This window comes from Chelonoidis abingdonii, chromosome 3, assembly GCF_003597395.2.
Source record: "Chelonoidis abingdonii isolate Lonesome George chromosome 3, CheloAbing_2.0, whole genome shotgun sequence".
NCBI classification, from domain to species: domain Eukaryota; kingdom Metazoa; phylum Chordata; order Testudines; family Testudinidae; genus Chelonoidis; species Chelonoidis abingdonii.
In genome coordinates this window covers 189,925,510-189,949,384 of record NC_133771.1, presented here as the reverse complement: position 1 = coordinate 189,949,384, position 23,875 = coordinate 189,925,510, and the positions used below count along the sequence as shown (strand labels likewise).

General features: G+C 41.4%; 1 protein-coding gene across 26 annotated transcripts in view; it reads right to left on the bottom strand.

Moving 5' to 3' along the window:
* Positions 1 to 23,875, bottom strand: part of NRXN1 (neurexin 1) — a 1,354,235-nt gene that overhangs the window by 183,386 nt on the left and 1,146,974 nt on the right. For all 26 annotated transcript variants that reach the window (XM_075064378.1, XM_075064379.1, XM_075064391.1 and 23 more), the window contains one exon: positions 17,451 to 17,622. In XM_075064378.1, the coding sequence (XP_074920479.1) occupies positions 17,451 to 17,622 (172 nt within the window). The remainder of the gene's footprint in view (positions 1 to 17,450; positions 17,623 to 23,875) is intronic.

The window sequence follows — 23,875 nt, the reverse complement described above, 5'->3', positions numbered from 1 at the left end:
AATCGGTTTAATGGCCGTTAAATCGATTTAACGCTGTACCCGTCCACACGACGTTGCCATTTATATCGATATAAAGGGCTCTTTAAATCGATTTCTGTACTACACCCCGAACCTCCGATTGAGAGAGTAGCGCTAAATTCAATTAACAGTTCGGATTACAGTTAGTGTGGACGGAAATGGACGTTATTGGCCTCTGGGGTATCCCACAGTGCACCACTTACCGCTCTGGACAGCAATCTGCACTCGGATGCAGCAGGGAGGTAAACAGAAAAGCCCCGTGAACTTTGAATTACATTTCCTGTTTGCCACGTGGAGCTCTGATCAGCAGGTGGTGATGCAGTCTCAAATCCAAAAAGAGCTCCAGCCTGGACGTACGGGAGATACTAGATCTGATCGCTGTATGGGGAGACAAATCTGTTGTATCAGACTCCATTACAGAACACGAAATGCCAAAGCGTTTAAAAAAACCTCCAGGATTACACGCGCTGTGTGACAAGCATAACAGGAAGCCAGAGACTCAAATGGACGCTCATGGAGGAGGGAGGGGTACTGAGGACTCCAGCATCCACACGTCCACAGCAGTCTCTGAAAAGTATTAGCATTCTTGGCTGACTCCAAGGTCTGTAGGATCAACACAGTGTCTGGCGTGGTTCAGGGAACAGCTCTCAGTTTCTTCCCCCCCCCACGTGAAAGAAAAGGAAAGAAATCATTTCTTGACTACTTTCAATGTCACCCTATGTGTTACTGAATGCTGCTGGTAGATGCGATGCTGCAGAGTGAAGAGCAGTATCCGCTCCTCTCCCATCCCCAGTTGTGAACGGTACAATATGACTGTATCCGTTCGTCGCCATCAGCCCGGTGAGTGCTCCTGGCTGGCCTGAGGTGAGGCTGGCCGGGCCGCCTGGGTAAAAATGGAATGACTCCCAGGTTACTCCCAGTAGATGGTACAGAACGGCTGGTAACCGTCTTCATCTATAGCACTGGGGGCTTGAAAATTCATCAGCCCCCCTCTTTCCTGTGTAAAGAAAAGATCCGTACCGCCTTGACTGTCATAGCCTCTGGAGGTTTCCTCCAAGTCTCTGTTTCTTTTTCCTGCATTCTTTATAACTCCATGCACACAACGGGGGGGGGGGGGAAGGAACTGCCACGGTAGCCAGGAAGTTGGGGAGGAGCAAGCAACGGGTGCGGTGTTGCAGGGGCACCCCCGTGAATACTGACATGGAGCAGCTGTTGCTCTCTGATACACGTTTCTCTAATATACTTGCCCTTTATTCTAGCAGGACGTACCTAATTTTAGAAACCATAAGGGAGGGATGGACTCAGTCCCAAGTGGTCATCCCAATTTTGCTTTCGAAATTTTTCGCCAGGGGCACTCATGAGAGCAGCGGCACTACACATGAGGCACTGGCAGGTAACAGGAAAACCCGAATCCCCGCGAACTTTTGAATCCATTTCCTGTTTGGCCAGCGTGGAGCTCTGATCAGCACACCACAGGTGACCACGCAGAGCTTCAGCACAGGTAACAATGCAGTTCCTGAGACTCGAAAAAGAGCACCGGCCTGGACCGCCACAAGAGGTCTCGATCTGATCGCTATATGGGGGAGGATTCAGTTGCTAACAGAACTCCGTTCTAAAAGATGAAATGAAAAAATATTTGAAAGAATTTCAAAGTCTATGACGGGAAAAGGCCACAGCAGGGACTCTGTGCAGTGCGAGTAAAATTGAAGGAGCTCAGACAGGCATACCAGGAAACCAGAGAAGCAAAGGAAGGTCGTGGGTCAGGGCCAAAAACATGCCGCTTCTATGCTGAGCTGCATGCAATTTTGGGGCCTGCGCAACCAGTACCCCACCCCTGGCCCTGGATTCAGACGTCGGGGTTATATATCAACCGTGGTAGGATTTTGCGGGGGGAGATGAGGAAGATGAAGATGAGGAAGAGCTTGTGAGAGCACACAGCACTCCGTTAACCCAAACAGCCAGAGCTTTTTGAGACCCCAGAATTACTGTCCCACCCTCCCAGCCACAAGCCCAGACAGTGAAGCCTGGAAGCGACCTCTGGTGAGTGTACCTTTGTAATATCAAACATGGTTTAAAAAAGCAGTTTGATTATGACTGCATTGCCATCAGGGTTGTGATGCACTCGCAGCCAGTAAAGTTACAGGAAAAGTTCGTTAACATGTCTGGGGATGGAGTGAAAATCTCCAAAAGAATCTCCATGAATCGATCCTTGGAGGTACTCAAAAGCCTTATGAGAAGATTTCTGGGCAAGGCAGCCTTATCGGTCCACCATTGTAGGAAACTTTCCACGCCATGCATGTAGCAAGTTAATTAGGATCATTGCTTCACAGAGCACGGCTGCGTTAGCCCGGGCACTGCTGGCATTCCAGAAACCATACGATCTGCATTCCTGCGTGGTATTCTCAGGAGAGTTATATCATCCATTGTAAACCTGGTTGAAATTCAGGAATTAAAAGGGGCATGCGATTTGCTACTGGGCAGAGCGGGGGAGGTGAGGAAGGATAGGCTAGTTTTCCGCGTTTTGGCGAGCAGATCTTCCCAGCTACCAGCCACGCGTGCGGGGGGTGAAGGAGGGTGATCATTAGCAGCGATCTTACATGATAGCCGCCATGCAGTGGGGAGGAGGAAGAGAGGGGTTTGGGTTTGTGTCTCTTAACAGGAACAAGGCATCATAGATCACTGTGTATATGAACGCTGGAGAAGTCATACCTTTAAAGCCTTACCTACGCCGCATGGAAGTTGGGTGCCCGGACCTGCGTCTGTGTGAGATCAGCAACACCACAGCCACAGGCACAGATATTTAACGATTGCAAATGCGACCTGTGTAGTGAATCACATGTGCTACGTAGGTGATAGTGTTATTCACTGTGAAAGGTACTAGCATTGTTCTGTAAAATGTATCTTTTTACATACTTTCTTCCCTGTTTCACTCCCCATGCCCATGCAGCTGCACAGTTGTCCGGCATCCCTACGCCATCCAAGGCTAGCTCAGATAAGCGGGAGGAGAGAACTCGAGATAAATGTTCTCAGAATCATGAAGTAACCACAGTGACAGAGTCCATCAGACATGAGTGGAAAGGATGGCCTGCGATACATCTCCTCTTTTCAGGTGAACGGGAGGAATAGGAGAGACGCTCGAGCTGAGACAGTGGTGGGAGAGATCAGATACCAGAGTGTTAGGCAGGAAGATCGAGCTGTGTAGGCAGGAAGATACCAGCTGTGGTGATCGTGCAACGCTGGAGCTGCTGCGTGTACAATACCTGCAAGAATCCTCAAGCGCATGTGGATCTTCAGGAAGCAGCGAGGTTACATGACCATGATGCCGCTAGCAGCCCCGGGTAACCACCCTCAAAGCTCGCCTCACGTCCCATATCTCACCTCGCATCACCAGACATGTAAGAATCGTGGGGGAAGGCTTTCTGCACCCGCCTACTCCACCCCCCTGGAGAGTGCAAGCAAAAGGCTGTTAATTAACGTTGAAATGTGCTTAAATGCCTTTCCCTTCCCCTCCTTCCAAAACCACAGCAGCCAGATGATACCTTGATAATTCTCTACCTCTTTTATAATTAACTTTTAATATAAAGAATACATCCAAAGGGGGAGGGTGGGTTGCTTACAGGGAATGACTTAAGAAAGAATACATATTTTTAAATGATAACAGAATGGATTTTAATAAAGAATACATGATTTTTAAACGAACTACTGACTTTATTTCCATGTCAGCAAGCTTGTAATGAAAGGGGAAGGGTGTCGTTGCTTTACAGGGAATGAGTCAATCAAGGGGGGAAGGTTCATTAAGGGAAGCAACACAGGGCAGTCACACCGTACCCTGCCGTGCTGAAAACTCTTTTTCAAGCTTCTCTGATGCCGCACCGCTTCCAGGTTGTGCGTTTCTAATCGCCCTGGTCTCTGGCTGCTTGTACTTCAGCGGCCAGGTGAATTTGCCTCAGCTCCCACTATGCAAAAATGTCTCCCCTTACTCCACAGAGATTGGAGCACACACGCAAGCAGCAATAACAAACGGGACATTGGTTTGGCTGAGGTCTGAGCAAGTAAGTAATGATCGCCACGCCGCTTTTAAACGCCCAAATCACATTCTACCACCATCCTGCATGTTGCTCAGGCCTGTCGTTGAACCAGCTCCTGACTACTGTTCAGCTGCCTGTGTATGGCTTCATGAGCCATGGCATCAAGGGTAGGCTCTGGGTCACCCAGGATAACTACAGCATTTCAATATCCCCACGGTGATTTTTCTGGTCTGGGCAAGTAATTCCCTTGCTGCAGCTTGTTGAAACAGAAGTAGTGCTTCCTGAAGACCGCGAGACGTCATGACTCCTTTCCTGGCCATCCCACGGATGTTGGTGAAACGTCCTTGTGATCCACCAGTGCTTGCAGCACCATTGAAAGTACCGCCTTGCGGTTTACGACTGGGTGCCCTGGCTGCTCTGGCCAAGATAGGGATATGGGTTCATCTATGGCCCCCCACAGTTAGGGTGAATCCCATTGACAGCAAAGCCATCCACTATTCCCTGCCACGTTTTCCCAGAGTCACAACCTTCGTAGCAAGCAAGCTTAACGATATGCGTTTGGCTACTTGCATCAACAGCAGCCCCCACAGTAATTTGCCACTCCAAATGATTCCTGACTGACCGGTAAGCTATCTGGCGTTGCAAGCTTCAGAGGGCTATAGCCACCGCTTCTCCACTGTGAGGGCTGCTCTCATGTTTGTATTTAGGCCGTTTCAGGGCAGGGGAAGCAAGTCACAAAGTTTAAAAGAAATGCTCTTACGTATGCGAAAGTTTCGCAGCCACTTGCGAATCGTCCCCACACCTGCAAAACAATGCGGTCCACCAGTCTGTGTTGTTTCCACGGTCCAAAAACCGGCGTTCAATGGGTAGAAGCTGCCCCATTACCAGCAGTAGCTCAAAACGCAGGGGCCCGGGTTAGGAGATTCAGCGCTCCCATGTCTCATCGCTCTCATTCGCCGCTTGCTGCATAGCTGCCTCCTACTCTCCTCCTGCCTTTGCAGTTCATGGTTCAGCATAGACAGCACGAGAGTGCGTGAGGTGTTTCTGCTTGGAGCTTCTTTCTGGATTGAACTCGCATACCCACACCGTGCCTTGGAAAATCAGAGCTCCAAACCTGGGCAAGACAGGGAAATGTCATCAACTAGTTTTCAGCGGGGTTTCTGTTTACCTCCCTGCGCATCCGATGCAGATTGCTGTCCAGAGCGGTAAGTGGTGCAGCTGTGGGATACCCCAGAGGCCAATAAACGTCCATTTCCGTCCACACTAACTTGTAATCAACTGTTTAATATTGAATTAGCGCTAACTCTCCACATCGCTACCCACAGTGCACCGCTCCAGAAATTGACGCTAGCCATGGACCATGGACGCACACTATCGAATTAACGTGCCTAGTGTGGACGCTCACATTCGACTTTATAATATCAATTTTATTAGACCGATTTTAGCTAATTCGATATTATCCCGTAGTGTAGACGTGGCCTGTGACTCTAAGCTGAAAAGCACTTGGGGATTAAAAGAGCTGTAAAGTAATATTATATCCTATGATCTGATATTTTAATAGAGTGCATGCCATATAAAATCATCATTAAATGAAAACTTTAGCATTGTGTGTCCTTTTGAACAGAGCATATATATTTTTCTGGAATTATCCCTCTCCCTTTTAGGCAGCTACAACCCTGAAGTTATAAATAAAGTAACCCATTATTACTAATCAGTTTTGTATTGGGAAAAATCAATTTTGCCTTTATATGTACAACTTTTTGTTTCATATTCAACTTTTTAGTGCCCACTAAACTTAATGCAGCACTAAAGACAAAAGTTTATAGGCCTGATTGAAATCTCAATTACACCAATTTATCTGTGCAATTCCACTGCCTTTAATTGAGTTGCTCCAATTTACATGGGTGAGAGACCAGAAACAGGTTCACTGATTGTAAAGAAATAGTAGTAATTGTGCCTCTGGTACACAGGTGTATGTTAAACCTCTACATAAACGTTATTGGAGATTGGGCATTATGCAGAAGAAGACTATTGCTGAGTTTATAAGAGCATTAGATCAGATAAATCACGGAAGCCATCTATTTTTTCCTGATGGGTGGGATATGCTGCCAAAATGACCCTCTAGTTCAGAATAACTACTATATCTTACTTTGAATCAAGGTAATTTACTCCTGGAAAGATCAAAAAGAAGAGCGAGGCTCACATTTTTTTTCTAATATGATTAAATTAAATATGATTAAATAATGCTGCAGAATTTTTTACAACGGAGTTGTCATTTTGAAATCATGGTAAACTAAAGGTTCCGGAGGTCATCTTTCTAAAATATGCTTTTCTGGCTTAACTGGCAAGGCTTAAGACTGTGCCTAGACTAAATATGCTGCAGTGGAAGCAGCTTGATGTAATGTAAAGAAAAAGAGTCAAGAGTGGCGGTACAAGAGAGGAAGCTGCATGGTGCGCATATGCATGAACACACAAGTGAGAGATGAATATCTTCATGGACCCCTGAGTAACTTAGGTTAGGTCTCTTGAAATTTTATCTGGGATAAAGAAGAGTGTAATTTTGCCTATTCTGATATGAATTATATTGCCTGTTTTTGAATTAGTTAGCTTAATAGAAGTTCTTGACCTGAAGACTTCAGGTATCATTCTGCTGTCACACTTCACAACACCAGTAAAATATAACCAGGGAGTCATGTACAAATGTGACCAAAATAAGAACACCTCATATCTGGGGGAACAACTCAAATACAATGTCATTATAGATTAATTAATTTTGTGTTTCATATTTTAGATAAGAAATTGTTTGGCTGAAGGGCTCAGCACAGCACTGATTTGTGCTGTTCTGAGAAAGGCTCAGGTCTCATAGCAACCTGACAGTTGCTCCAGGAATTAACAAAAACTAGCTGCATCACAAAAGTGATATGTTTAATTTGGGTAAAGAGTGCATCTATCATACTGCTCTGTTGCATACTCTATTGGCTGACAGTGGAGGAGCATTAATATAAGTTTCAGTGCAAGCTGTGTGCTCTCCCATTAGGTAAGTGGTCTAGAATTAGGGTCAAAGGTTTAATGCTGCAAGTCTTTACTAATGTAAGAAGTCCTTACTCACACACAAGAAGTACCACTAAAATCAATGGAGAATAGGCATGAGACAGGGAGTAGGGAGACCTGTGTTCTATGACTCACTGTGTAACATTGAGCAAGCAAGCTAAAGATGCAACTGGAAAATAGGGATAATGATATTTACCCTCCTTTGCAAAGTGCTCTGCTTTTCACAGATGAAATACACTATCTAAAAGCTAGCTTGTATTATTATCTACATGAGTGCTTAGATGACACAGAATCCAATATGATCAATTAAGTGACAAAAATTTGCAGAATGAGGCCCCAAATCTATTCTCCTTTTCACACAAGTAGGCCCAATGCCATCAGCGTAAATACTCATGCGAATAAGGTGAACAAGATAGATGAGGCCAGGCTGAAAGGATAGAGAAATAAAGCACTATTTCATGAAATAAATAAATAAATAATACATCTGGGGGATTGGCATTGGTCTATAATTTTGTCCTGATGCCTGTGGCCCTCATATGGAGAAAGCAAATAATTGCAGAATCAGTGTCCCAAATATATATGTGTGTGTAAGTGAATCCAAAAATATGAAGAAAGCTATAAGGTAACTAAAAACATTTGACAAAATATTTAGTAATGTATTTTTCTTTTCATTTATGAAACTCTTCCAGGTTTGGCTCAGCAATTTTAATGTACCCTATTGGGTTTTGTAAATCATGAAATGACGAATTAAATGTGAAAATGTGATGGTAAGGACATTAAACAGATTACTGCTGAAGAAAGGCTGATACTTCAGGCTTTGCAGTCTGACTTAGGGAAATCATTAACAGATAGTGGTCTTCCTAGGATGCTTCTGATATGTCCAGTGGGACTAGCTTTTACAGAAGCTTTCCTTATAGATCTGTGAGTCTTGGGTGCACTGTTTAATTCCCCCCTTCATCCCATTTCCTCTAACAATTACAGCAATCCCCAGGGACCCTGATGTTGTTCTTAAGGATTTCAGTTTTCCCCTCACCCCATATCTAATTACTATAATCAGTTATATTTACCATCCTTTGTCATAAAGCAAAAATGAATACAGATCTGTTTCTTCTATTACTATACTATTCTATAACTGTTCTTTGTGAAAACTGCTTATTTGATATTTTCTTCCTCTGAAATATGTTATACTTTCTGTGATAAAGTAATGACAACCAAACCACATATTTTATCAAAATCTGAATTTAATTACAGAATCTATCAAGTCTAAGAAGGGATGAACCTTTGTATTTTACCAGGATATCTATGATGAAAAAAAAATAAAAAAGAAGAAAATCTGTCTGCAGACTCAGAGAAACATTATTATATAGCATTATCTGACAGAAAATTCTGATAATCTGTCAAATTAAAAAGCTGATTTGAGGAAATTTATTGAAACCTCTTTTTAAGAAGAGACTTACTGCAAACTCTTGTTTGGGCAGTAGCCAGCCTCTTTGAATAAAAATGATTGTAGGATAGAAAATTTTGTAATCTTGTAAAGCTGGTTTTTTTTTTCATTGAACTGATATCAGTTCCAACAGAAGATGATCTAACAAAATATGAGCGGAAAGTACACTGCTATTTTTATTACCACCAACCTTTTACATGATCTGTGAAATGACATTGTAAAAGGGGCCTAATCTCACACAGGAACATAGGAATCATCACATATAAGCAAGCAGTGCTCAGTACCAAATGCTTCAGAGGAAGATGAAAGAAATCAGTAATGGACAATTGCGGAATCACATGCCCATCAAGGCAATTTCATCCTTAACTCCATATGTTAGTTGTTGGCTATTGTAATTGTAAGGATGTTCCCAGTATCCCTATAAATATCCAGATTTTTCTGAATTCTTTTAATCTCTTGGCTTCCTGAATCCCACTAGGCTCCTGATATTTTGTGGCAGTGAGTAAACAGTTAATTATGGATTATTTAAAAAAAAAACACCTTTCCTTTTCTCTTTTTTAAACGTTTCAGTTCCTAGGAATGTTCTCCTGATCTTGTATTATGAGACAAGTCTAACAAAGAGTATTCAATTTACTTTATATCATTTATTTTATTATATACCCCTATAATATCCCTCATTTCCACTTCCTTGCTAAACTTCATGGATCCGATGAAGTGAGTTGTAGCCAACAAAAGCTTATGCTGCAACAAATTTGTTAGTCTCTAAGGTGCCACAAGTACTCCTATTCTTTTTGCTAAACTAAGTGGCTCCAGTTGTTTCAGTCACACCTCATAGGGAATTTTCTCCATGTCTTTAATAAATGTTGCAAAGAGTCCTGTGGCACCTTATAGACTAACAGACGTTTTGGATCATGAGCTTTTGTGGGTGAATACCCACTTCGTCGGATGCATGTAGTGGAAATTTCCAGGGGCAGGTATATATATGCAAGCAAGCTAAGGAATATATGAAGTTAGTCAACAGGAGGATGAGCTCTCTTCTACTAGTTGAGGTGTGAAAACCAAGGGAAGGTGAAACTGATTTGTAGTTGGACAATCCATTCATCCCGTCTTGTTTAATCCTAACTGATGTGTCAAATTATGCAATCAAGCTGAAAGCTCAGCAGTTTCCTCTTTGAAGTCTGGTTGTGAAGATTTTTGCTGCAGAGTGCCACTTAAGGTTGCTTAGAGTGGTCAGAGGGGGTTGAAGTGTTTCCTAACAGTTTTGTATATTGCTTCTAATATCTGTATTGTTCCATATTATCTTCTTTTCCATATGAACGTCCATTTTGGTCCCATGTAGATAGCAGAGGGGCGCCATTGCTGGATATGATGTGAAATTACATTGTGACATGCAGGTGTATAACCGGTGAGTGTGGACGGTGGGATAGGTCTTGGTTGGATGTCCGTACTCGTACGATGTGGGCACGAGTTGGACATCGGAGTTTTTGCTACTAATGTACGGTTACAACGCGGATGAGGTTAAACTAGGTGCGGTTGCAGTTACTGGTCGATGTGATGATATGTTCAGGTTGGCAGGTTTTCTGTGGGCAAGGACTGGCATGCCACGCCAAGGCTGTGAAAGTGTGGGAATCATTGTCCGCAGGAAGTTTGATCCCTAATGATGCATTGGAGGGTTTTAGCTAGGGACTGATATGTGATGGCCATGGAGTCCTGTGTTTTCCTTCTTGGTTTGTCTTGCTGAGTAAGAGAGCCTCTGGTACAAATCGTCTGGCCTCTGTTGATCTGTTTCCATTCCCTCGTGCGATAGTATGAGTTTTGAAGATGCTTGATGGAGATTTTAGTAGGGATGGTCTTGTCTGAGGGTAGAGCAATGAGGTTGTGAATTTCAGAGTGCTTGCTGTAGACAATGGATCGGGATTCCCGGATTAGATGAGCATGAGAGGTAGGCATAGCGTCGTAGTTTTGTATAGGTCGGTGTTCATGTACATCACTTATTTGCACCGTGGTGTCTAGGAAGTGGACCTCCCACGTAGATTGGTCCAGGCTGAGGTTGATGGTGGAATTTTTCCAGAGTCTCCTTCCCATGGGTCCAGATGATGAAGATGTCATAAATGTAGCGTAGGTAGAAAAGGGGCGTTAGTGGACGAGAGCTGAGGAAGCGTTGTTCCAGGTCGGCCATAAAAATATTGGCATATTGTGGGGCCATGCGGGTGTTGTCACCTTTCTCTTAACCCATTCTATTTCTGCTATAATTTTTTGAGGTAAGGCGACAAGAACTGAACACAGTATTCCAGATGAGAGTGTGCCACTGATTTACTTAATAATTTTATATTTTCAGTATTGTTTTTATCCCATTCTTTATGCATTCTAAGATCACGTTTGCTTTTTTGACCATTACTGCACACTGAGAGGAGGTTTTCACTTTAGTCTTTGTCCGGAGTCGTTACAGTTAATTTAGATCCCAGCAGCAGTAATTATCCCACCAATGTGAATTACATTCCATGCATCAACTGTGATTTCCACCTGCTATTGTGATGCCGATTCGCCTATCTTTACAAGTCCCTGTGCTGTCTTCTCCAGTATAGACTAAACTAAATTTGTGTAATCTATAACTATTGCCATGTCACTGTTCCATCCCTTTTTAATATTCATAATAAATAGATTGTCTATGGTATAAATCAGCATAGCTACATTGCTGTAAATGGATTTACACAAATGATTTAAACCAGCTGAGAATCTGGCCCTGTGCTTTCAGTCTCTTAGCCAGTTTATGATCTATGAAAAAACTTTACCTTTCTCCCCATGGCACCTTGCTTTCTGCCTGAATAGCTTCTTGTGAGGGACTTTAACAAAGGGCTTTGTGAAACTCAAAATAAATGTTATTCAGTGGTTCTCCTTTATCCCGTCTATCAATCTACAACAGATTTAGCAGTAATGGGAGTTACCTGTGGAAGTTCCCAGGTATAGAAGTCAGATTAATAGAATCCCAGGAAAGCTGACTTCTTGAACGTGTGAAATTCATTACAGCACATTGATGAGTTTTGCCTCTCAAGTATCGCAGGATTAACCTCTACTGGGTAAACCAAAGAACTACAGAACCATGGACCAGATGCCTCCTAGATCCAAGTAGAGAGATGACACTCCCTTTTGCACACAAATGTTTACCCACATTATGCATTTTACTTTCTCTGTTTCGCTAGGTGGAGGGTTCCTGGGAGTTCATCATGTCTCCTGCCCTCTCTGCATTATAGTAATTCCCTGGGAAGAACTGGAGTTTAACGAGCAGGCCTAGTTTCACTGGTCCCACATTAGTTTTCAGAGCCTAAGTGACGAAGGCTATAGGGACAATGGATGCTCCATCTGATGGGGAGGAGGGGATTATGCCTACCTTACAGTGGCCACAAGTTTGGGACTGGGCAGTAAGACCCTTTATATCTGCTCCTAGTTTCTCCAGCTCAGTGGCCATTTTCCTTTGGACTATGCTTCTTCTGGGGTCTTGCTCCCCACAAGCAATGTGCGCTACTCCTCTAAATTTGTGAGTTCAGACAGCAATTGTAACATCTCACTTGGGATCAAATTGGACACCCTGGCAGACCTATGCTGTCTTAACATGAAGAACATTCTGAAGCTCCATGAGCTGATAGTAATAGCTCTAGGTGATTGCAAGATTATCCTGCAGCAGATGCAGTCATTGTGTAGGCATCCACTTTTCATGTCATCATCTCATGTTGGGCATTCTGAACCTGTGTGGAGGCAGTCACAACAGGTGGTGAAATATGTTTCCCATTCATTAGACTACCCAGGGAAATGAAGGATCAATTGCCAGATTGGGAATGGCTCTGAAGGAGATGAATGATCTTTCCTGGCAATCAGAATGGATCCTAGCAACAGACCTTCAAGTCTATTCAGATGTGGTGGTGGGTCTTTGGACTGGGAGTATATTTCCAAGGACAGTGGTGTGCAGAGTAATGGACACTGCATGGGCTGGTTTGGGAATGCTATAGGATATCACTCATTTGGGATTTTTTTCTAGTCATAATGAAGTTATGATGTGGAGGAAGAAATATATAGACAAGCAGTTCCTACTCAATCAGTGGTCCATATTAACAGCTTGGCCAGAAAATCTCCTAAGGTTATGCAGCATGTGCATATTTGTGTGCTATGATGTCTAACTCTAAACCTGAGAGTCAGCCCAGGAATAGATATCAGATTGCTAATGCTCTGTCTCATTTCCAGTTGGAGAGGGTCTGAGCATCTAGATGAGTCTAGCCATGATGGCCCCATTCCTGGCTCCTAACTGCTTTGGGTTTGGCAGAAAGATTGATAACTTAAGATCTTGAGAGAGGCCCTAGGACAACATCAGGTTTTCAGGATTCTTAGCCTTTACTATGTGACTCATACCCAAGTTCTCAGCTGCATTAATCCAGAAGGGCATGTCACCACACACAATACCACATTGGGATTTAATCTTGCGCCAGCATAGCTGTGTTTTCTAACTCATACAAGTGATCTTGGGTGTGCAGGTTCCTAGAGGGCTTGGCTTGATCATAACCCCAGCAGGATCTGTATCACGCAGTCACTATGCAGGTCCTATCTGCTTCAATGGTATGGAAACTGCTCTTTCTGGGAGCGTTTTTTGGCAGCTTTTCTTGTGTTACCTGTGTTGGAGAGATTGTAATAGTGTCAGACCTAGAGGAGTTAGACAGGGCTTTGGCACGGGGTGCTTCACAGTACAGCAGACAGGGACAGCTGTGTTTCAGCTATGTTTTTCTAAGATGGTTAAGATGGGCTAGAGATCCATGATGGTTGTCTGGAAATGCAAGTTTGCCGATTCCAGGCTCTACTGGCATCTCACTTATCTCATCCTGCAGTACCAGGCCCCTCTCTGTCTCCTCTGGGACAACAGCTTTTTGCCTAGATACCAGTTTGCCCATATCTAATGTACTGGTTACTGCAGAGAAGACTCAAAAAAAGGCCAGGTCTGGTGCCAAATCTCACTGGCTGGGAGGTGACTAAAGAGGCCTTAAGGCACTGAATAAGTTAGCTGCTAGATACTTTAGTAGGAAAAGGAGGGTTACATCTCTTCTATAATACATTTTGTTGCATTAATTTATATATAATTTTTGTTTCTATATTTACTTTGGCTACATCTTTCCCGTTTTTCCAATGTTTGCTTTTATTTTGTTATGTCTGTAAAGAAACAGAATTCAAATTTATATGTTTACGTGTGTTCACATCCTCCTCTACAAATATCAGCATAAACACACACACACACTGTGTGCACGCATGGCACATACGTATTTTATTAAATATAATATTTATTTTACAGTTTATTTTGGGAAGAATTTATATGATCACTTCAAAGTATGTTTTTCTGACTTCTAGTAAACATATAGTGAGAAAATGATAGGATACCATGAAGTGTTAGCTACACTGTTTAGTTATCTACAAATTCTGATTGATTATTGTAAAATTGCTAAGAGGCACAATAAGAGAAAGAACAACACTCTGGCAAAATGGAAGGTAGCTAAGATACTACACAGGCAATGAAATTAAAACAAACCTGTCTGTAAGTACAGGTTTCCTTGTGGAAAATCTTCACCCAATATCTTTTAGATCAGGGGTTGGCAACCTTTCAGAAGCAGTGTGCCAAGTCTTCATTTATTCACTCTAATTTAAAGTTTTGCGTGCCAGTAATATATTTTAACGTTTTTAGAAGGTCTCTTTCTATAAGTCTATAATATATAACTAAAGTATTGTTGTGTGTAAAGTAAATAAGGTTTTTAAAATGTTTAAGAAGCTTCCTTTAAAATTAAATTAAAATGCAGAGCCCCCCAGACCAGTGGCCAGGACCCAGGCAGCGTGAGTGCCACTTACAATCAGCTTGCATGATGCCATAGGTTGCCTATCCCTGTTTTAGACTAAAACATTATAACTCTGAAAATAATCTTTCTTTTGTAAGGTAATAGAAGGAGAATGAATCATGTGGCATGTTGTAGGAAACTGGAAGGAAGATGTTTCTAAATATTTTAGGCAAAAAGAGATCCACTGCACATTTAAAAATAACAGATTAATTAACCTGTTACTCTGGTTTATTCTTAATTAAACAATACAGAAGCAAGAAGAGGGGGTAAATCTGCGTTTAAATATTTTGGTGAGAGGTGCTTTATAAAATTAGATAGAAAAATCTCAAAAAACAGAAACTGCAGAGACCCATATCTTTGGGCACTGAAATGAAAGTTAATGTCCCATAATGCAGGAATCCTTTACTATTTCTCCACCCACCAAACATCTGATATATCAGCTAGTTCATTGAGTAGTCAGGACGGTTAAGTGTTCCTGTCAATCCTTAAAGTACTAATAACAGCAACACTTCTGAAATGGATATAGCAGGAGATATAACAGTGTTTGCCAACCTGCAATGTTTGACATCTTTAAGACTTCACTTCTAGAAATGCTGCTTTCAGGAGAGCTGGGGTGATCTCTCTCAAAATGGCACCACTTACATATTTAGAGAAAAATCATTCCTGCACACTTCTGAACTATTCTGTGTTTGGAGGTATCCACACTCTTCTGAGCTGGTTTGATGCCTCTCAGACTGAGATATCAAAGCGAGTATATGAAGAAACTATGCCGTTCTGAAGAAAGGCATAGCAAAAGCTCAGCATTAGATGAAATAACATGAGAAAAATCAGAAGTATGGAAAGATGATATGTTGGTTAGAAGGGAGGAAGAAAGAAAACAACTTTTGAAGATGATGTTATTGCATGAAGAAGGGCAATATGATGTTAGTGATAAAAACTCAAGGAAAATTAAAGCCTTACAATGGTTGTGTGTCAGTCAAACAATAAAACAAGCAAGGAAATTCTGAGCTTTGTCTGAAAGAGTGGCTTTAATTGACCTCAACCGTAGCTACTGTGGGGACAGCAAATATAAACAGAAATACTGCAAATAATGTTTTATCGTTTTACAGAAAGTATCTAGAAACTATCTCCACACAACAATCTAGATAAGATTTTTCATGAAAAGGAAAGTGTCCTCATTTTGCACTCACCATTGTCGGCACTGCAGGACATGGAGGTGACTCTCAGATGATCTTACATTCCACGAGAGAAATTGGCCACTATCTTTCGCACAAAAATCTAGGTATGTTGTATATTTATGGAAAGTTAAAAAAAATGTAACTGAAGTCTTGGACATGGTCTGGATGTATAGTTTCAGCATGGTCATTTCCTTATTTTTAAAAGGGAACGTTAGAGTATTCTGTATATTAAAATGCCAGTACTACACACCTTATGTTGTATGTTTTCATTTCTGCAAAATGGAGCTATCAGTATGTTAACATTTGTTTCGTTCCTGAGGGTTTGGGATATTGCTCTAAAGTCAGACTTTTTCCATACCACTGCCTTCATGGCTCAGATGCTGCTTAGCATTGTCGTGGATGGCTACTTTAGAGCCGCAAAAGATTGCAGCCAGTGTAAAGGAACATAATAATAATCAACATGAGCATCCCTTTCCTCTGCCCTCTCCAAAAGTCCTGTTTACTCTTCTCATTAAAGTCTCACTCCATTTCCCTTTATCCCAGCCTCCGCTTACCCTCCAACCCTGTTAAAGTTAAAAAGCTTTGGAGAAAATCACGTGCATGCACACACACAATATGCTTTTCTCTGTGATATAATATCACTATTCTAAAGTTTGTTGCTATGCTAGTTTGTTGAACATATTGGCACACAGACCTTGCTATGTGGAACCACCTTTTGTATAGATTTTCTACACCATTTTTGTTTTAAATATGAACATTTTCCCAGATTTGATCCACAAGAGACTGTTCACCTATGCAATTTTCTATTCCTGAGGTATAAAACTGAGAGGATCCTCTCAAACGCAAAGGAAAAAAAGTTGAATCAAGTATAATAAATTCATTCTTAGCACAAGGGATGCATTTGATATCCTCTGTAATTAAAATATAAACCCATAAAGAAGCGGACAGTCTTCTTTTCTTTATTTTAAAAGATAAAAAAGTCTATCATTTATTTGTAGCTAAAAAGATTAACTAGCAAATATGCTAAGCAGACTAGCTTTCATTTACATCTCCAGCTTTCTGCCTTTGATTTACTAATACAAACACTCACAAAAATAGTCCACAGATAATGTGTAGATTTGCAAGTTACCACTAATGGCTCAACAATCATTTTAAAAAAGAAACGTTGTATATTTGAAAAACTGATGCCTTTAAAAACTAATAATATTAATGGCAGACATTCTTCTTCAATGCACAGTATCTGAATACTAAATTCAGGCCTGATCCTGGAAACCCTTTCTTCTTGTGAGTGGCCCCATTGATGTCTCATGTGAGTAAAGCTTTCGTAGGATTGAATCCGTATATTGTATTTAACTAAATGTGCTTTAAATTGATTACTTGTGTATGCAGCTAAGAACTGATGTATTTTCTTCTCTTTCTAGATCTGTTGTAATACTTCTGTTGATTTCATACGTTTCAAAGCACTATAAAAGCCTGATGTTATTAAAAGACCACAGACAATATTTTTTTCAATACACATTTTCCCATAATCATTTTTGGGAGGCTTATCATGCTGCTTTTGTCAAAGCCTTTTCTATGTCTAAGTACAATGATCCAATAAAGAATAAAACAAATTTTAAAAGGAACTTGTCTATTTTGTGCCTTGACATCTACATTTTTCCATTTTCACTGATGTTTTTAAATATGACAAAAGATAGGAAATGCCATCATCACAAACTGCAAGATGTTCATGACTCTTTGACTACCCAATTAATTACAAGAGCATCTTGAAGAGGAGTCAATATTTTATTAATGCAGAAGCAAAGCAAATCACATTTCCAAATACTCCTCCACCCCCTCTTCCACAAATGTTTGTTTACTTTCTTACCTGCTGGGTAACGTTCTATAACTGGCCAGCTGTCCACCTGTAATGTGGCATTGCCACCACTTCTTGTAAAACGTACTACATGGTATTTTCCATCATTAATGATTGCGTTGATCTCTTCGATAGAGATGTCATCAGTTCCAACATTAAACTTAACTCCAATTTTTCCCTGGTGCTGTTTAAAAAAAAAAAAAAAAAAAAAGGAAGAGGAGGAGGAAGAAGAAGAAGAAGTACTAATTAAGAGTTGTTTTACTGAGAATTAGAGAGTGTGTTGTACTGGGAAAGATTCCTAACAACAGCTTCTCTCCTCAGATTTAACTTCTGAAGGCTTACATGGGATAGTGACAAAACTCCTGACAATTCATTGACCTGGGACATCTCTTTCATGGATAATTGATATTCCAAATCAGTTACTTTCACCAACTGAGTATGCTCCTTTTCCCAGCGGGTCTCACCAAGAAAAAAAATTAAAAAGCTCAAGTAAATTTCTTCCCTATGTTTCCCAGTCTTCTTAATGAGCACCAGATACCCTTCTTTATTTAATGGGCTTCAAAAATAGCAAAGTCAGCACTAGCTCCTGTTTCATCAGCAAGAAGAATAGGGATTTCTTTCAGCTTGAAAAACTGGGACCCATTTTCACAATCCCCTTCTCACAAACCTAACCTATACTCACAAAAACAGTCCTGAAGAAGTCAATAGGACTAGTCTAATGAGCATGGATGACTGATGTGAGTAAGGATTTTCAGAATTAGACCCATAGAGGGATGGAGTTTATTTGTAATGCAAGAGAAGTGTCTGTCACTTTAAACAGACATACACTCAGACCCTGCAATCGGATCTACACAAATGCAGAATCAGGGCCATAGTTATTTCAGTGATAGTTGAGGGAACTCCACATTTCACAGGAATAAACCTAATACCTTGCATTTCCTTTCACAGGCAAAAACTTGGGGAAGAGGAAACTTTCAGAAGAATTTTCAGGAAAATCTAGAAATATTTAAAATTTCTTAGCCTCATTTTCTGTGTGAGAAATATTCTAAGCTTATATTCTTTTTATAATTCTGCAAAACAAAAACTGCTGATGATTTCACTAAACATATACTACTGATTTATTCATGCACAGGATTATACCTTTTTTGAGAAGGGTAAATGGTTCAATACATTCTAATAATTAAGAAGGCATCTGTAATGGGGTATTTATAGCTTAATGAAGTATTTCAGTGTGCTCATTAAAAATAGTGACTAAAGAAGTTATGGGGGGTTTTTCTACAATAGTCAGGAGTTATACTTCATTTGTGAATAATGACGGTTATTAAACTGAGGTGAAAAGGAAATATTGAACAGTGTGGTATCAAAGGCATATGTAGAGTTAATAAGAATTCTATAAATGGTTTCATAGTTTCTGAAAATGACATTTTTATTTCAAAAGTTATTTTTTTTATTAGATTTACTCCAAGAAACTCACTTCACAACCCATATCTCCTTCACCCTCTTGATATTTCCAAAAAGAGGCTCTGTCCTTCCAATGCAGCTTTGATCTGTGCCCTCTCTGTCCATTACTCCCCTAGACCCACAGGCTGCAGAAGTCATGTCCGATAACTCCTCTGTCCCTCACCTCCTCATCTTTTGAAGTCCAGTCCTTTCTGGCTCCACTTCTTCCTCAGCTGCTGACAGCTCCCATCCCTTTGCCTGGCTCTTTCTTGCTCTTCTATCAGTCTTCTACTTTGAACGGAAGTGACTTCAATTTTCCATGTTTCTACCCCACTCTCCTCCCACAGATTAACTATCTCAGCTTCTCCAGATGCACTGCTGATGCCTTTAGAGAATGTCCCATCATTCCTCAATGACTTCCTCTGTGTTATGTTTCTATTCTCTCTTCTCTCAGCTATGCTCTCTTCTTTTCAAAGCAACTTTAATTTGAAGGGGCCCTTCTCCAAACGTATTCCTTTTAGTCTGCTGCCTCACTGCTCATTCTCTCCTCCTCCACCTGCTCCAGCCTGACTGTACTCCTCTAGTTCTTTTTTTATCTTGCTGACCACTCCTTCAGTGTTTCTTTGGAGGCTTATCTTCGTCCTCCTCCACTTTCCATCCCTTTTGGTGTCCCTCAGGCTTTGGTCTTGTCCCCAAATTTACCTTTTTTCCCTTGTGACAGTTACAGAGAACTAGTGATCTCCCAGTGATGTGCAGGAGATTACCAAATCCAAAAAGCAACTGTCACTCCACCATATATCCAAGTGCCAGAGCTGAAGTGGCTGAGAAAATGTGTAAGATTTTCACCATTTCCTACTATTAAAGCAGTAATTTGTGTGCTTCATGTGTCTTATTCATCCACTTATCCTGCTATTGATATTCAGCAGAAATATAAGATTACCATAATTCTCTAGCAATCACCACTTTCACTAGGTGATGAAATACAGAACTTTTTAATGCATATGACTTCATTATATATGTATTTTTTTTCAAAGTTTTTTCAAGAAATCAAAGGCTTTGACATTCATGAAGCAGACTCCATTTTTATGGTGAATCATAATTACAGTACTCATATACTCCATTTTGTCTACGTGCTTTCTCAATTCTCTCTATATATTTATAAACAAAAATGACAAACAAATCACCTTTAAGTGAATGGGACAAGTATAAGCATGGGATGTTTAGCACGCGCAGTGCCTTTTCCAAACTAAGTTACTGGTTACTGTGATGTCATTTTAAATTGGTCACAGCACAATTTCCATATATTAACACACCAAACAATCTTTTATAAACTCAAAAGACAGAACCCTTGGCTATATACGATTTATACATATCTATATATGAAAAACATGTGTTTGCCCATTTTACATCCATATGAATGTCGATAGTATGCACAGCATGTCAGCTAAGTACACAACATTCATCAATATGGAACATTCATCTCAAACTTCATGATCAGGCATATGGTTTATTATTGTTGATTAGAACCCGATATAGGTTGCAATTTATGCTGTTATCAAGACAAAGTCATCACACCTCTAATATGGTAACATGGTACAGAAAGGCATTAAAAACTTGATATGAAAGGGAACTATTTCATGGACTTTGCCATGGGAAGCTCTATTATCATTAGTGATAGTTATGAGATTAAAACACAATGTAACTCTTTTGGAAACGAGGGGGAAATATTTAGAGCTGGTTGGGAATTTGTTGACTAATTGTTTTTTCTTTCAAAAAAGCTGATTCATCAAAACTGAAACCCCTCACTAAACAAGGATGGAGGGTTCAATGAATTTCCCAACTCAAAAAAGTGTAGAAAAAATTTCAGAATTGTGAGAACATTTGTTTTGAAAACTTTGAAGCATAATATTCTATTTTTCCAGTTTGAAATGAACTTTAATTTGGAATTTCAAGCTAATTAGACTGAAAAGAAAAGAAAGGAAAAGAAAAGAAAAGAAAAAAGATTTAAATCAGAACTACATTTTTCAAAATTATAAAATGGAATGTTTTAACCTGAAATGAGTAAAAATCAGTTTCTTGGTTTGTGAATATTTTAAAAATTTTGACTTTTTATCCTAATTCAAGACAGGAAAAAATGCTGAACTCAAAAATATTCACAGGATGAGAAAAACATTTAGATATGGTGTGGTTTTGCTGCCTAGTATTCCTTTATTGTTATACCTGTATTTAAAATTGACTTTTGATCATTATGTCACGTATATTGTCCTAGTAATTAAATATATTCTCTCTTCTATATTTTTATTTATTATTTGTACCACTGTAGTGCCTAGGAGCCCTAGTCATGGACCAGGACCTCATAGTGCTTGGCGTTGTATAAACACAGAATAAAAGCACAGTCCCTGCCCCAAGGCACTTACAATCTAAGCACTGGTCTACAGTAGATAATTAAGTAAGTTTAACTGTGTCAGTGAAGGGTTTGAAGAGCTACTTACACCAACAGCAGAACCCCTCCCAGCTGCTTAGGTAGTGTCAACATTGAAGCTCTACAGCTGTGCCGCTGCTACTTTCCTTACTATGAATCAGCAGTGGTGTAATGGTGAGAAATTCCTTTTCAGATACTATGGTGATGAGCACTATAGGACTGCCTTTCAATTATTAACTATGGGAGTAAATCAGGGGTGCGCAAAATACGTCCCAGGGGCCGCATCCGGCCCTTCAGACATTTTAACCCAGCCCTTGAGTCGTGTTGGGTAGCAGAGTCCAGGGCTTGCCCTGCTCCATCCAGGTAGCAGGGTCGGCGGCTTGCCCCGCTCCGCACGTGCTATGGCTCCACGCGGCTCCTGGAAGCAGAGGCATGTCCTCCTTTCGGCTCCTACACGCAGGAGCAGCCAGGGGGCTCCGCACGCTGCCCCCGCCCCAAGTGCTGCCTCTGCAGCTCCCATTGGCCAGGAATTGCAGTCAATGGGAGGTCCAGGGGCAGCACCTATGGACCAGGCAGTGTGCAGAGCTGCCTGGCTCCCCCTCTGCATAGAAGCCATAGGGGAGACATGCTGCTGCTTCTGGGAGCTGCTTGAATTAAGCACCACCCAAAGCCTACACCCTAGACCCCCTCAGCCCTGATACCCCTCCCACCCTCTGAATCCCTCGATCCCAGCCTGAATCACCCTCCTATACCCCCAACCCCTCATCTTCAACCCCACCCCAGAGCCCGCACCCCTAGCCCGAGCCACACCCTACAGCACCCCAAACCCCAGACCCAGCCCAGAGTCCCCTCCCGCACCCTGAACTCATTTCTGGCCCCACCCCAGAGGCCACAACCCCAGGCAGAGCCCTCACCCCCTCCCATATCCCAACCCCCAATTTCATAAGCATTCATGGCCCACCATACAATTTCCATACTCAGATGTGGCCCTCAGGCCAAAAAGTTTACCCACCCCTGGAGTAAATCAACATTTGTGTTGAATGATTATCCTTTGTACTCGTATTACCAGAGAGCAATGAGGACAAATTAAAGGATGAAACTCACCTAGACAGGAATAGGCAGGGCTTGTATAAAGCCATATAGCTGAGAATGGGGGAGGGGCTGCAATGCTGAGGTCTGCAGTCACTCTCTCTGAGGCTAGAGAGAGAAAAGAATTTGACCTGAAGGGATGGAAACACCTGGAGGAGGGTGGAAAAGAAGACTGATAGAGTCAATGTAGGAAGCAGTCCAGGAAACAGCAGCAAGGAATGGTACAGTGCAGACCTTAATCACTGGTTGCAGGTTCCCTGGGCTGGAACCTGGAGAAAAGGGCAGGCCCTGGTTCCCCTGCCAGCCACTGAGGAAGTGGCACCATTGATGGGGAGTGAATGGGAAGATTTCCTGGGACAACTGATACAAAGAGACTTTGGTACACAAACCCTTGGAAGGGGAACACTAGAGTGACCTGGCCGGAGGGTTGAGCCAAGAATATGGAGTAGTCGAGTTCCAAGAGGGACAGAGAGTGTGAGAGAGACAGGTGAGCACCTGCAGAAACAGGCATCAGACTGGCAGAGCCAATTCCCCAGCTCTGGCCACAAAGAGGAGGAGCTCCAGCAGGGAAAGCACCCCATGAAAGGAAGCATTGGATGATTTAGAGAAGTGGTTTTCAAACTTTTTAGACTGCATACACCTTTCCAAATTATATAGTCTACTGCATACCCCATCTGAGATAGGGTCATGATATACCTATGCTTAGATTGCCAAGTTTTACTACACAACTGCATTGTGTGCCATTACAGGATTTTTCTGTGCATCTCTTCTGAAGAGAGTTTGCATCTTTCCTGATGAGGATTGCATAATCTTAGGGGTAGGCCAGTCAAAAACCACTAATTTAGAGGATTAGTAATGGTAGTAATTAGTAATCTGATGCTGAGCAAATTCAGACCTCCATAGTTAAAGAGGAAGCTAGTTGCCATGTTATAAATCCAATTTTTCACTTGTTCTTATGCACATGAACACAATAACCTCAGAAGAATGAAATCAATCCACCCCTGAAGTTTTACATATTACATCTCATTTCAGGGAAGAGTTTTCTGGGGAGTTTCGGGACAAAGCACAGGGAGTTTTAAAGATACAAGGCTTAAAAATCTCTCATGTTCCAACTGTCTGGTCAACTACAGGAGCCTGACCTCAGGCTGTGAGGACAAGTATATTAAAGACTGGGAGGCACTTAAATACTATGGTGATGAGGACCAACTAACTAGCAGAGAGATGGAAAAGGATAAAGCAGGTTTATGTTTGGGGTCCAATCCTTCATTCCTAACACAGAGATCTATAAGAGTGCTAAGTGCTCAAGGGCTGAAGGAATGGCTCTAGGTCTATTACAGAAATATGTATCAATCATCTGAAAACTCTTGCCCTCAAGCCACTGATTGTAACTATTGCAACGTAAGAACAGCAAGGGAATGTTTTCAGACATGTTTTATGGACTGTGTATTCTAAATATTGCTATCTTGTCCTGACAAAACACTGAGAA